The following is a 15651-nucleotide window of genomic DNA, read 5'->3' on the forward strand; positions in this document are numbered from 1 at the left end:
TTTAGAAAGACCTGAAGAGGTTTCCAGATTAGAGTTTGAAGAGGGCACTATCTACATCAGTTATTATTGCAATCATCTGCCATAGAACAACTTTAAGTGGTAGGAAATGAAAATAGGCTTTCACTGTACAGAGAAGGTTAGACTGAGAAACCAAAGAAAGGACGGGATTAGGGGAAAATAAAGAACGTGAAGGCAAGGAGAGGGATTTGCAATGAGGTGAACTTTGGGTACACTGTACAGATTTGCAGCCAGGCAGGTTTTAGGTTCTTGCGTCATCACTGGATGTAGAAATAAATGAAATATCAGCAAGAGCTGCAAAGAAAGAGCAGGTAAAATCACATGGAGGGCCTCACACACCCCAACACAAACCCCAGGCAGGTGCCGTCTCTATTTAAGATGATGCTTTCCCCCCTCTCAACTGGAAAGGTGCTTGGATTTCAGTTGCGGAGGTAAAACATTACAGCAGGACTTACAACAATAGTAAAAGTACTATAATAGTTTAGGTTGTGCTGCAGTCTCGCTACAGAACATGGAAGAAGCAGCATTGTGGTCACAGGAACAAAATGATCACCAAAAAGCAGAAAGTAATTAAAATGAGTGGATAAAGGTATTTTTTTTGCTTTGGACCTGAATGGACACAATACAAATATTTGTGAATATGTTTCTTTGTTCAGTGGGCTCTCCTGAGGGACACTTTGAGGACAGTATAGTGTAACTTTTCTGCTCCAGTGGGAGACCAGCGCGGAGACACCTAACATTGTGGGGAGGTGAAGGAGAGCCAGGATGATGGGCTCTCTCCCTTTGAGGGGGAGTGGTCTCAGCCATGCTGGGCTACAATAAAAGGCACTTGTGTGGACCTCTAAGGAGCCCAAACTTTCCAGTAGCACCACCGACGGCTGCTGCACCAGAGTTACTGGCACACCTCGTAAAAGAAAGAAAGAACGAAAGAAAGAAAGAAAACAAACAAACAAAGAACTCTTGATTTTGATACATTTGCTACCTAGCAAATTAGTGTGATATTTAATTTTGAAGTTCTTTGCATTTCCAGTGAAGCGGCCCCTTGGTGTGAAAAAAAGAAAATGAGAGCTCTGCTTTACACCGCTTTGCTTTCTCTGACCCTGGCCAGCAGTGTGTACAGTGATACCGACAGCACTGCTTCTGCACCAGTCGACGCAGCAGGTAAGTGTGTGTGTGTGTCTCTGTGTGTGTGTGTGTGATCGTTGCAGGGGTGTGCATGTGCGTGCCGTGAGGCCTCAGTAAAGTGGGACCATAAACTAATATAACAGCAGGGTCATTATAGTGGTTGGTAACACATCCCTCTCTGGGATGCCATTCACAGTCTGACTCACCACTGACACATTGACTAAGGGTTTACAGCTGAGCCACTGGCTGAGCATAAATCAGCCTGTCAGTCACAATGGCTTGCTTCCACACATCACAAACTAACGGTTTTACACTGCATATGGACCAAACTACTATTTTTAGAATGAAAATGTGTACTTTTTGAATTTTAGCTCAAATTGGGTTCTAGTTCAGAATTTTTCAAAATTGTTTACAGGTAAACTGTAGATAATTGATTATTATGTCTACAAATGGACCACTTGGCCTTTTTTTTGTTCCTTTACAATGTATTTATTAGGAGGGAGTGAGAAGTGGAAAATTGGAGGGGGACATTTTCAGATTGCACCTGCTCAAGCTACACAATTGAGTTTAACTTAAAAATGGCACCTGTGGCCTACACCAAATACTGTGAGGTATTTTACTGCCAAATGCAATAGTACAATACCACTGAGAAACACATGGTTCTAGCTCAAACTAGAGCCTCGATGTAAAAAGTGAAGAGTATTTGAATGAATTTGTCCAGTCCTGTAGGCTGACTCAGGGGATTTGAGTTTCAGCATGTGTTCGCTCTATCACGGTAGAGAGAGAAATCCTAGCAAAAGGCAAAAAAAAATACTCTTCCTCAGAGTCTGTAGATGAGATGCTGCTGTTCTGTCTGTCTTGTCTGTGTAAACGTTTGTTCTACTCCTGATGATGTCAGAAGTTTGCATGTTTATTTGTTTATTTGGCTGAAACATAATTACACATTATTTTTAGACTGCAGATTGACCACAAGAAGCCCAAACAGATATAATAATTGACAATGACATAATCATTTCAAACCTTGCTTACATTTGTATGTGATCACGTGTCCTTCTGTTATCCGTGGGGATACTTGGAGTTGAGTTCCTAGTGTTTTTACAGGCTTTCATGTCCAACAATGGAGAAAAAAAACGCTATGAAAAAAACAACTTTGGTTTTGTGGGTTTTTTTTTGCTCAGAAAACTTGAGAGCCAAATAAAACCACCGGTGGGCCAAATTAACCACCAGTTGGGGAATCCTGTTATATGTGGTAATCCAAGGAGTAACACTGCAGCTGTAGTTTGTCAGTAATAATCATTCATCACATATACTAGACAGTATATAATCGATACACAACTTTCAGGAAGTAGGGTATTTAATGCAAAAATGTTATCACTCTTTTCTATTTTATAAAATTATCACATTCTCTTTCTCGCTCAAGGCAATTTGGCCCTGGCTTGCAAACGAAATATCTTGCATCATGCTGTAAATGAAGGTAATTTAATAAATGTTGGCCTAATAAAAGCATATTTGATTTAACCCAATAAAAAAATTGGAGAGTGAGTATAAAATCGCATTTCGATAGATGCACGCATCAGTATGCTATTGTAGCCTATCTGCAGCGGAGAAATTATTGTACAAGGATATGTTTTCTGTCTGCTGGCTACTGTCGGAAAGTTACAATCTAATGAAACATTTGTTACATAATTTAGCTCATGAAGTGGATGTTATGTTGCACATTCAACACTAACTAGGCGATCCCTCTCCTTTTTGTAGGTCTTCGTATATTACCATGGAACAATAGATGTAGAGTCAATAGCATACGACAACATAAGACGATGGACAATGTTGATTGGCAAGTGGAATGATGTCCAATAGGATTGCAAGGTAAAAGTGGAAGATGGGATCAGGTTGGCTCCCTTATCCTTGGTTAGTAGAGACTTCAGAAAATATGAAATTGTTACCCGCAACATAAAAATGTATATGGGGGGAGTTGACGTTTGTGTGTATGCGTGGATGTGTGTGTTTGTCAAATCAAATAAAAAAACATACACATGGTTAGCAGATGTTAATACGAGTGTAGCGAAATGCTTCTAGTTCCGACAATGCAGTAATATCTAACAAATTCACAACAACTACCTTATACACACAAATGTAAGGGATGAATAAGAATATGTACACATGAATATATAGATGAGCGATGGCTGAGCGGCATAGGCAAGATGCAGTAGATGGTATAGAATACGGTATATACCTATGAGAAGAGTAATGTAGGATATGTAAAACATTATTAAAGTGCCGTTATTTAAAGTGACTAGTGATACCTTTTATTTAGTCCATTTATAGTGGCCAGAGATTTGAGTCTGTATGTTGGCACTATGTTAGTGATGGCTGTTTAGCAGTCTGATGGCCTTGAGATAGAAGCTGTTTTTCAGTCTCTCGTACATGCATGCGTGTGTGTATGAGAGAGAGTGGACGTTTTTTGGGCACGTGCCAAGGGTGTGTGTGTAGGTGTGTGCCTTGGTCACAGCTATGCCTGTTAACTCCATCTTCTTATTGATTCAGGCTAGCTGTGCAGAGCTGTAGGATGTTGTAAAGGATAGCCTGTCTAGCAGGCCTGGGTTGGTGTGGTTTATCACTCAATGATACACATGTAGTTACAGCTGTGTAACATACTCTCTCACTGTATACATACTGATGTAGGCTTATAGGCTAATTAGTGACTAATCAACTTCCTCGGTTGCGCCTTCAACATCTCAAAGACCACAATTACACCAAGTTATTAACATAAGGTTAGGATAACATTATTTAACTTCTGTAGACGCCGAACATACAGTATATTCCGCATGGCAACGTTGGACCATTATGATGTTACTGTTCATTTATTCCTTTATGATGTTACTTTTAATTTATTCCATTATGATGTTACTGTTCATTTATTGCCCTACGTTGCTACGCTCTCAAAGACACAGCTGTTTCCAATAACGCGGTACTGTAAGAATTTATGGAGTGAGAGAGAATTGTGTATGATCGTAAAAATGGCAGTAGGTCTTGGCTTCTGCTGTACTTTTTAATTGTCATGCACATGTGTTCATTTATTAATTCTCTCCTCTTTTTCATTTTCACCCCACCCTTAACAAAATATATGTGTGGGGGGGGGGTAATGGTTTAATGAGCCGTTTCTATACGTTACATCTGACAATTAGGGGGAACCCTTGACCCCACAGAAATAGCCTTGTATAAATAAGCTAAGGCTTGATATATGACAGAATATTTAGCTGCTTGCCAAGTGGTTAAATACACATGCCAAGCTGTCATTTTATGAGTGCAGTGTATATTACTTGGGGCCACATACACTCAAGGGCAATATATCTCCACTGGTAACTCGGGTAGCAGGGACAGGGGTAAAAGAGCAGTCTTACACTCACATCACTACTGGAATTGGGATTTTTTTTGGGGTGCAAAGGTTCACCAATGTATCTTTACAGTGTCATTCTTTGTTCACCAATATATCTTTACATGTGCATTCTTTGCATAGTCTTTTTTTGTACAGGATCTGTCTGTTCTTGATGTTTCATATGCATGTGGTCAGTCTATGTGCTGTATGGGGTCTCAATATACAGGTTTTATTTAGTTTACGTTCAACCGCATAGTGTTTCCTGGTAGCTATGAGATCTCTTATTTGTACCATGTACACCCCATCCCCAGCCTCTTATGTTCAGGGATTATGAACCTCAGCCAGTGGTTTATGAGCGCTAGAACAATGTTTCTATAAATCAGACAAACAAGTTTATTTTGTATTATTTTAACCTCGTATCTGTTGAATAAGAATCAGAAAAGTTTAGGGATAAATCCTGGATGGCGTCACATCTGGCCGACTGCCGTTGACATTGTCACGCGCTCCCGGTTTGATCAGTCATTCTGGGCTTTCAGTTTCCAATGAAACTTCACTCAACGGCTTCCCAAGTCCAGAATTTATGAGGCAGAGAGAAGCTCTGAGTCATAAGCCAGTGACAGAGGGAGAATTCATACAAAGATACTGGGCCTCTTCATGAAACTCTCCATGCCCCATTCTTTTAAGAAGTGGGATTTTTTGTTCTGCTTAGTAAACCCTTTGGCATGCGTTTGGTGCGCCTGCCTGCCTGCATGGAGGCAAGGTGTCTGGGTGGGTATGGAGGGGAGGGATGGTGGTGAGTGAGTTGCAGCCCAGAGGAAAGGAAGGAAATGAAAGAGCGGTTGGAGTTAGGGATATAGGGTGAGATTACATTTGTCAGGCAGCACAGCTTCTGCTCATTAAACCCCTCTGCAGGATAGCGTGCAACTGATAACGTGTAGGCCACTATTAAGCCGAGCCACATGTCGGCTATTTGCTCTGTGTGCATGGAAGAATGGGGTTATGGGGTTTAGAGAGGATGGGTGAAAATCAGGGGTGGAAGCAGTTGGGGTGTGGGGGAGAAATGATCAGAGTGGAAGGCTGTTAACCTGGAGTACCTGGTAGTGATTCAAATAAAGAGGAAAGGAAGGAGAGAAAGAGGAATAGAGAAACCAGGAGAGACAGTCAGACACAGAAGGGAGGAAGGGAAAGCAGGAGAGAGAGAAGCATATTATTTTGTTAAGCTTACACACCGACTAGGACGACTGCGGACACTAGTTAGTAGCTGCTGACGTATTTTGACCAACCAGGTATCTATCCAACCTTTTTATGAGTAAAGTGAGTAAAGTACTTGTCGGATAAAAAAAAATGTCATTACAGGCCTATTTGAAACAGAACGTTTTTTCCGTAAACTTTCCAAATGTCGACAAATCAAAATACACTAGACAAGGTGGCATCTTTCTGTGTCGGTAAAATTAAGAATACGAGATATGTCGGAGGAAACGCTTTTATGCACAAATATTGTTGTGAAGGGTCTGGAGGTCAGAGAGATTGTGGGAACACATGGAGTTTTCGGAAAAGCATGCAGTTTATTAGGATACAGACAATATATATTATGATGAACTTCACAGGGTGGTGAAACTACAAGGTGATGAGCTTGATTGTCCTTTTCAAAAAATATTCAGGGTTTTATTCTAGTAACATGATAATGGATGCTTTGCTGCAGTTTGAAAAAAATATAATAATCTTGCTCTTTTGTCCATAACAATAATCTCATCATATAGGCCAGGGGTCTCCAACCAGTAAATCACCTATGAGTAGCTCGCCAAACAATTCCGAATGTACACAGAATTTTTTCGCCGAATACAACTGCTGTAGACCTTACAGTGAAATGCTTACTTACAAACCCTTAGCCAACAATGCAGTTTTAAGAAAAATAAGTGTTAAGAAATATTTACTAAATAAACTGAATATATAAAAAAAATAGCAAAATAACAAATACTTAGAGAGCAACAATAAAATAACGGTAACGAGGCTATATACAGGGGGTTCCGGTACAGAGTCAATGTGTGGGGGCATAGGTTAGTCGAGGAAGTAAAATATAGTATAAATCATTTCAAATTCCTTATATTAAGCACACCAGACAGCAAAAATACATTTTTTTATTTGTACATATGGATAGCCAGGGGCATACTCCAACAGTCAGACATAATTTACAAACAAAGCATGTGTGTTTAGTGAGTGAGCCAGAGAGGCAGTAGGATGACCAGGTATATTCTCTTGATAAGTTTGTGAATTTAACCATTTTCCTCTCCTGCTAAACATTCTAAACATAATGAGTACTTTTGGGTATCAGGGAAAATGTATGGAGTAAAAAGTACATTCTTTTCTTTAGCAATGTACTGAAGTAAAAGTGAAAAATAAAAAAATTAAAAGTAAAGGACAGATTCCCCCCAAAACTACTTTAGTACTTTAAAGTATTTGTACACAAGTACTTTACACCACTGCCTGTATGTTACCGTACATAACGTTCTCAAACAAAGCAGAATTTTCACATCCCCTCCCTTTTGAGCAGAGTATGCCTGTAGAAATCATCAGCCACCTTTGGAAAGAACCAAGTCCCCTTTCGAGTCATAAGCTATTGTAGGTTTCCATCCAATTGGCGACAGATGTAAATGTGAATTTTCTCAAATCTCCATAAAAACAATATGCACATTTTCTCACCAGATATGTGTTTCCATACTTCCTTACTGTTGATACTTAAGTATATTTGAGCAATTACATTTACTTTTGATACTTAAGTATATTTAAAAACAAAACATTTTACTCAAGTAGTATTTTACTGGGTGACTTTCACTTTTACTTGAGTCATTTTCTGTTAAGGTATCTTGACTTTTACTCAAGTATACGAATAGGGTACTTTTTCCACCACTGCATATATAACAGGAAATGCTTATTTTACTCTTACTCTCGATCATATAGACAAACTGTTTGTCTTTTTGCCAAGTTTGTATAGTTCATTGAAGTGTGATGTGTCAGCATTGTGCTATTTAAACCCTTTAATTTACTACCCCATATATTTAAGAAGAGGCTGATGTGTGGTGACCACTGGCTGCTCTGTCTGGCCCAGGGGGCTATATATCCTGGGGCTCTACACACAGCTTTATTGGTTGTGGCTGCACCAGTGGTGAGTGGGTCATGGGTCAAGTGCATCCATCATGTCCCTGCCTGGGCTCAGTGGGCTGTGTGTAGGCAACCACTGGGTGGGGTCCCCACAAAGCACCACTCTCATAAAGGGCCTGTAGGTCAGGGAGATTGTGGGAACTCACGTGGAGTGACTGATAGCAGCTACCTTTCTGAACTGAAGGGTGGCCTGGTTTGGAGGGAGGCCAGGAGGGAGGGAGGAAGGGAAAGAATGATGATGGCCATAACATGAGGGAAAACGTGTCTGTTTGCAAACCGTTTAGTCACCTTGTTTTGTAAATGCTGAATAGCAGGATGCCCAACTCATGTTTTACACAAGTCAGCTGGGGCGGGTGAAAGATAAACATTTCATTTTGGGGGTTAATGTGGATTAACGTTGAATTTGTTAACTGCCAGAGCTGGTCATGGTATATAGTTTGGTGAGAGCTAGGTGCAGATGATTTGCAGAGGCGGGAGACTGGCTGGTTCCAAAAGCTGAATCTATTTAGGACTGAAGGGCTACTTTGATGATATAGCTGATTGGCTACTACAGAGAGGGGAAGAGGGAGAGTGTGTGTGCAGTGGTGGAAAAGGTACTCAAATGTTACACTTGAGTAAAAGTAAATGTACTCTAACATTAATCAAGTAAAACTGATAGTCACCCAGTAAAATACTGATTGAGTGAAAGTCTTAGTTCTTCTTTTAAAATATACTTAATTCACTAGATTCTTACAGAATAAAATTCAAAGTAAAAGTTGTCAAAAATATAAATAGTAAAGTAAAGTACAGATTATCCCAAAAAATACTTAAGATGTACTTTATACCACGTGTGTGTGTGTGTGTGTGTGTGTGTGTGTGTGTGTGTGTGTTTCTAGGCAATGTTGAGAGGGGCATTTTTCAGAGATCTTTTACTGCTTTTATGCTTGCCAATGAAACGCATGCAAAACCATAATTATTGAGGGCCATCTTGTAAAATTGTATGTCCTCGCACATCAATCTTTAAAATAAATGCATTACTCAAAACATTAAAATGTGACACGTCTGAACTGACACCAGCAATTAAAATCTCTTAAGGATCCGCCCCTTTTTTTCAATTTTCGCCTAAAATGACATACCCAAATCTAACTGCCTCTAACAGGCCCTGAAGCAAGGATATGCAAATACTTTGAAGTTTGTGGAAATGTGAAAGGAATGTAGGAGAATATAACACAATAGATATGGTAAATGACAATACAAAGAAAAAAACAACCGTTCTTTTGTATTTTTTGTATTATCATCTTTGAAATGCAAGTGGAAAGGGCATAATGTATTATTCCAGCCCAGCAGCAATTTAGATGTTGGGCACTAGATGGCAGCAGTGTATCTGCAAAGTGCTGGACTGATCCAATGAACCATTGCATTTATGTTCAAAATGTAGTATCAAAACTGCCCAAATGTGCCTAATTTGTTTATTGATAACTTTTCATGTTCAAAACTGCGCACTCTCCTCAAACAATAGCATTGTATTCTTTCACTGTAATAGCTACTGTAAATTGGACAGTGCAGTTAGATTAACTATAATTTAAGATTTCTAACAATATCAGATATGCCTTTGTCTTGGGAACTTTTCTTGTTACTTACAACCTCATGCCAGTCGCATTAGCTTACGTTAGCTCAACTGTCCCGTGGACGAAGTTAATGCAACTTTGTTATGTATTCTACTGTATTCTTCTGATGCTTTAGTAACTCTCTTTTAGTAACACCTTTTCTTGTCCTTCACAGAGACTGAACTTGGTGATCGTGTGTTTGCCAGTCGCGGCTCCAACATCACTCTACCATGCCGGCTCCACCGCCGGCATGGGATGTCTTTCGGCCGCGTGGGCATAAGGATCAAGTGGACCAAGCTGTCTGCAGATGAGTCACTGGAGGAAGATGTGCTGGTGTCCATGGGCTTCCACAAGAAGAGCTACGGCAGCTTCCTGGGCCGTGTCCGCCTACTGGAGGCTGACGATGATGACGCCTCACTGCTCATCAACGACGTGTCCCTGGACGACATGGGAAAGTTCCGTTGTGAAGTCATTGATGGCATGGACGATGTCATTCATGAGGTTACCTTGGAGGTGCAAGGTAGTGTAGGCTACAGCGACGGTAAATCTTTATCTTTTTACTTCCTCCCCCTGCTCAGCGATGGCCATCTCATCTCATCATCCCGCACATCACGTCACCACCCTCCATTTAATTTTGTCCTCACTGTTCTGTCTTTATGGTGTTAATAGACTTTTGTTACCCTGTAAATAAGGACAGGAGGTTTTCATGACCCTACCCCATAAACTACTGTCTGGAAGAAATGAATGGTTTCAAGACCAGAGCCAAGAAATAATGGTTTCAAGACCAGAGCCTGTTTCCTTATTTTCAACACCTCACCACCATTATATTGATTTATGTGTAGAAATACAAAAGACAAAAAAGACAGCTTTTGTTCATTTTTCAGAGTTTGTGCTGATAATATTCAAACAGCCTTTCACTGCAGTACATGAAAACACATTTTCCATCTGAACTAATCCCACTCCGCATCGATTCGAACATCCTCCTTGCTCATACAGTACTATTTACATAATTGTGAAAGGAGTCCTGTTCTTCCTTTTAATATGTGGCACAAATACAACTTTTTTTTTACATTCTATTCATAAAACTGAGTCAGCCTGAATCTATTGAATACTATTACACGGTCATAGTTCCCATCTGGGCCAAGACCGCCTGAGCAGATTTTGCTCCAGGTTAAGAAAAGGGATCTTTAATAGAGAACAGCTAGCTAGCTGGCCATAATGAAAACAGGCTGGAACAACTGTCTATTGTTAACATTGGGACAAAGTCATGCCCAATGAAAAGCCTCAGTACTGGTTGTGATTTTCCCTCAAAGTAATCCAATTAAATGTTCTCTTGTTTGAAGCTGTATACATCTGACAGTCAAACACTCAGCTAGCACTAGGCTACCATGGGATGCAGGCTTGTGTCAAAGATGAAACTACAGATGCTGATGTAACAATCTAATGTGTTACAGGGCATTGTTTTTGCTTTATCGGCTCTTAGTTGTTTCTAAACCACCAAGGGCCAAATGCAACCCTCTCTGTTAGCTAGCAGTGACACGAAGTACATTAACAAGGGATAAAGAAGGGCTGTTGAAGTCCAATTCAGTGCTTTTTTATTTGTACCTTTTATTTAACAAGGCAAGTCAGTTAAGAACAAATTCTTATTTTCAATGATGGCCTAGGAAATAGTGGGTCAAGTGTCTTGTTCAGGGGCAGAAGGACAGATTTGTACCTTGTCAGCACGGGGATTCAATCTTGCAACCTTTTGCTTATAGTCCAACGCTCTAACCACTAGGCTACCTGCCGCTTTCCAAGAACATTGCATCTCCTAAACAGTATGTCAACAATCACTACAGCCAAACGAAAGCCACCTTTCCCTCACAGAACTTTACATTTTAGGCATTTAGCAGACTCTTATCCAGAGTGAGTCACAGTAGTGAGTCCATACATATTCATACTGGTCCCCCATGGGAATTTAACCCACAGCCCTGGCATTGCAAGTGCCATGCTCTTCCAACTGAGCCACACTGGACTACATTTCACACATATAAGGGATTACATTTGTTTGTAGGCCGGACACACATAAAATACTGGTCAGGACAACCGAGGAGTGAACCAGCAAAGTCTGAGTCAAGAAGGGAATTAATTCAATTACATAACCATAATGCCTAAGGGGCTGTTTTACGGCTGTAAAATCACATAACTGAACCACCAAATGATTGACACCAGAGGTTCCATTTGCTGTACACAGTTGATGATTGTGCTTTGTGTTATAGTGCTTTGGAGTCTTGTTCTGGCCTAATGTATTTGCTAGCTTGGCTGTTACAGCCTAATTAAAACGTAAACAGCGTGAGATGTATCTCCCTTCCCTGCTGAGGGGCAGAATACCACAGAATTAATCAGTTAGAAAAGTCTGAATCCTCTCTGGAGGGCGGCTGCTCTTTTATCACTCACCAGGAGCTGCAGAACCAAGAACAGCAATAGCTTACACTCACTAACATATACTATCAGATCGTATGTCAGAAACCCCCAATCCCTCATGAATGGTCCAGTCTAGACCCAAGGACCACACACATTCTTTATCCTACTGGCTGGCTGGGTCTGCAAACCCACAGGAGGGTGAGTGTGTAAAACATAAATCCAAATGTATCTGTATTCAGATGGACTGTGTGTTAGAATAATATTCCTCTCCTAGAGTATGCTGTGATATACTGTGTTTTATGTGTGTCTGTATGTTTTAATGTATGGTAGGTTTCCATGAACGGTAGTTATATAACATGCATAACTATGCCATGGGTCTCTATCCGCTGTGGTGATTCAATTAAAGACACAAAAGAAACATTCACGTAAGGACACATTCAAAAAAGAGCATGTCATAAAATGGATAACAATCGATTCCGACTCGCTAATAGTTGTCTTACAATAGAATAACAACAATAGCGAGTTCAGTTGGCATTTACCTGAATGGGTGCTCCATGTAGCCTAAGAGCCACATTAGCTATGATATTAACCCCAGCTCCTTGCTCATTCCCAGGTGTGGTGTTCCCTTACTCCCCACGGCTGGGTCGATACAACCTCAACTTCCACCATGCCGAGCAGGCTTGCCTGGACCAGGACTCTGTGGTGGCCTCCTTCGACCAGCTCTACAAGGCCTGGAGGAGTGGCCTTGACTGGTGCAATGCCGGTTGGCTGAACGACGGCTCCGTGCAGTACCCCATAACCAACCCCAGACAGGCCTGTGGAGGAGTCAACTCCGGTGCGGGCCTGAGAAGCTACGGCCAGCGCGACAAGTCCAAAAGCCACTACGATGTCTTCTGCTTCACCTCTGCCGTCAACGGTGAGTTTGTCTGCTTTATATGGTTGTTTTTGAGGAAGTCATTGGACATGCAGTATCTATTATTAGAACAAAAGTAGTAGAAATACATACATTACAGTAGGGAAGAGTTCATCAGCTTATCTAATTGACCTCTCTTTAAAATGAGGCAACCCAACCAAAATCCTCCTTTTTCCTTTGGCCGTCTTCCCTCTCTGACCTCAGGCCGCTTCTACTGGCTGGTGCAGCCCGACAAGCTAACGTTCAACGAGGCTGCTCAGGCGTGCCAGGATGACGGAGCTGAGATAGCCAAGGTGGGTCAGATGTATGCTGCATGGAAGCTGAACGGCTATGACCGCTGCGACTCTGGCTGGCTGGCTGACGGCAGTGTCCGCTACCCCATCTCCAGACCCCGCAGGAACTGCAGCCCGACAGAGGCGGCTGTGCGCTTCGTGGGATTCCCCGACAAGAAGCAAAAGCTCTTCGGCGTCTACTGCTTCAAGGGCCAGCAGTGAAGAGGAAAGGGCTTAGCCCTGAGCACCAAACCCATATAACCATCAAAGAAAAACAACAACACCACCAATAAACAAAAGATGCATATCAGGACTTAATTTGCATGAAGTAGCATCAGCTCATTACCTTACCAATACTGTGATACATTTGTTTTAATGAATACTGTAAAATCTAATTTTTCTTCATACCACAACCGATCCAAGACTATTTTCTAAGCTGAAACAAGCGTTATTCCTTAACATTTTCAGTCATGTAATACGTTGCTCATATAATATGACAATACAATTTTTAGTTATACAAAATGTTGGTCACATAATAACACGGTACTATGGTTGAAATGGACTGGATGAGTTATCTTCTAAGGGCTATATTCAATCAGATCAGCTTTAGCCAACATCTATATAGCGGCTTGTTTTGGCGCTGTTGGAGGTGGAACTGCATTAGAGCTGTCAAATTGGTGAGCAGCTGGTCTTGATCATTGTTGCAAAGCCACTACCGTCCCATTCGCATTAAAATTGTAGGCTACAGAGAAGTAATTGAAAATCATTCAATGAAATGAGGATTTCTGTCACCGTATTCAAGGTGTAGATTACGTCTCACATTCCAGTGTTTGAACCTGGAAACAAGGCTACAAGGGATTTCTCTTAATTCTACTCCGTGCAGCCAATTGCAACATCCCCTTTAGGTATAATGCCAGGAGCCACATGTGGATTTGACAGCTCTAACACAGTTCCAACACCGCAAAAACAACCCCTATGCGGATGTCGGCTAAAGCAGATCTGATTGAATAGAGCCCTAACTAACACGTACTGTGGCCTATCTAGCAGCTTATGCGCTAAATTGCATGAACATAATGACCACAGTTTGACTATGGCAGAAGTCTATTTTGATTTCAGTAACACTTGCACAGTAATGCTACCACAAAAAATTACATATATATTTCAATCCGAATCTGAAGTGAATATTCCTCTGAGCAGAGGGGCATTTCACAAAGGAGATTCAAGCTAACTTTCCTGAAACAGCAAACTAGGATATTGTTTCAGAATTTCAGAAATGTTTGCTATTAATTTACAGACCCTAATCTCTGAAAAACACCTTGTATTTCTGCTTTTATTTTACTGATACCTTTCTCTCCTCAGATAAAAGTCAGTGAAGGAAAAATCTCAGTGTACAATAGGCCTAGTGTTTAAAAACAATGACCTAGCCATCCACTCACAGCCAAGTGCATATCAGGATTGCAATACAATTGGAGTGAATCCTTGCAAACTAAGCGGGAACTCTGATATTGGAATTTAACAGCAGTACAGAAACAGCTGTATGTCTGTGTAACACTGGAATGGCAGCCAAACAGGGATCCACATTGACAAACTGCTGCTGTTGCAAAGGATTTGGGTTGATTGTACATCATCGCCGAAGTTACGAGCTGCAAAGGGCTTACATTACACTTCTCAGGGCATGCAACCCCCTTTAAGACCCCGTTGCTAGTGTGCAACAGTGCTTTAAGCCTTAAGCCAGGTGACCATTTTGGGTGATCCATCCAGGCCACCTAAGACCTGCTTTGAGAACTGCCAATTGTATAATTCTGGCAAAACGATGTTGAGCAGCTTTTAACTTCACACACAAATAAAAACGCAGGGTCTGACTTAAATCCTGACTTGAAGAGTTTGGTCCAGTCCAGACTCGAAGATCAAAAGAGTCACAAAGTATTTCAGAACAAATATAAGGTGGGAAAAAAGAGAGACTAGAAATATTGCATCTGACTTGTGGTCTATATATGTTATTGCTTTGTATTCTCTTAGCATTCGAATACTAATCGTCCCCTAGGATATGCAGGAGGTCGACAACTGAGATCTGTGTTGACTGAAATCACAACCACTAGCCTATTGAAGCCAATATTTGCCAATAAAACTGATCATACAAATGATGGTGGTCATCTTTTTTTTGTGCTGTATTTCGGCTAACCTTTTTCTCTTTCCTAGATCTGGCATTGACAGGTAGCATGTGGTTATTTGGTTGAACCTGGTTTACTAACTGCAGTTAGATAAAATACACTGTGAAATAGACTGACACACATTCCTCGGTGGAGGTATAATTTGTTTTCTAATGCCTAGTACCTTTTTTAAACAAAAGACCAAACTGAAAATAAAAACTTGGTGATACATTTTTGATGCTGTGACTTTTTACCCTCCTTGTAAAGGTTGTTTTTCTGTGTATTTCTGTCGTCGTTGGACCTGAACTAACAAACATGAATTATGTTTTTAGAAATGCTGAGGTTGCCATTGTGGCAGTAGAAAGCTGTTTGCAGAGCATAGAAGTTTGCAAATGAAGGACATTCTCTCCTATCTCCATTTTCAGTGTAGCATGCAGTTTTTTGATTGAAAATACATATCCAAAATAAGCCTCTAATACTCTGTGTGTATCAAGCATTAGGATTTCAACTTTAAAACTTTAAACAAAAAAAGAAGTGTCCCTTTTTCAGGACCGTCTTTCAAAGATAATCAGAAAAATCCAAATAACTTCACAGATCTTCATTGTAAAGGGTTTAAACTCTGTTTCCCATGCTTGTTCAATGAACCATA

At 40.8% G+C, this 15651-nt stretch overlaps 1 protein-coding gene across 2 annotated transcripts; it reads left to right on the plus strand.

Moving 5' to 3' along the window:
• Positions 1-863: 863 nt before the first annotated feature.
• Positions 864-15231, plus strand: LOC109895628 (hyaluronan and proteoglycan link protein 1-like). 2 transcript variants are annotated; one of them, XM_020489484.2, is made up of 4 exons: positions 864-1179; positions 9440-9805; positions 12281-12583; positions 12785-15231. In XM_020489484.2, exons 1-4 carry the CDS (start codon positions 1080-1082, stop codon positions 13072-13074), a joined length of 1059 nt encoding a protein of 352 aa, XP_020345073.1. In that variant the 5' UTR covers positions 864-1079; the 3' UTR covers positions 13075-15231. The 2 variants fall into 2 exon arrangements, with proteins under 2 accessions (XP_020345073.1, XP_020345074.1); XM_020489485.2 differs by having other exon boundaries at positions 9440-9784.
• The last annotated feature ends 420 nt before the right edge of the window (positions 15232-15651 follow it).

This window comes from Oncorhynchus kisutch, linkage group LG8, assembly GCF_002021735.2.
Source record: "Oncorhynchus kisutch isolate 150728-3 linkage group LG8, Okis_V2, whole genome shotgun sequence".
Lineage (NCBI taxonomy): Eukaryota > Metazoa > Chordata > Actinopteri > Salmoniformes > Salmonidae > Oncorhynchus > Oncorhynchus kisutch.

Excerpts from the sequence above, each read along its gene's own strand:
- LOC109895628 (XM_020489484.2), top strand. The coding sequence starts at position 1,080 with ATGAGAGCTCTGCTTTACACCGCTTTGCTTTCTCTGACCCTGGCCAGC. Across the intron at positions 9,806-12,280 it reads TAGTGTAGGCTACAGCGACG|GTGTGGTGTTCCCTTACTCC; the intron begins GTAAATCTTTAT and ends GCTCATTCCCAG. Across the intron at positions 12,584-12,784 it reads CTTCACCTCTGCCGTCAACG|GCCGCTTCTACTGGCTGGTG; the intron begins GTGAGTTTGTCT and ends CTCTGACCTCAG.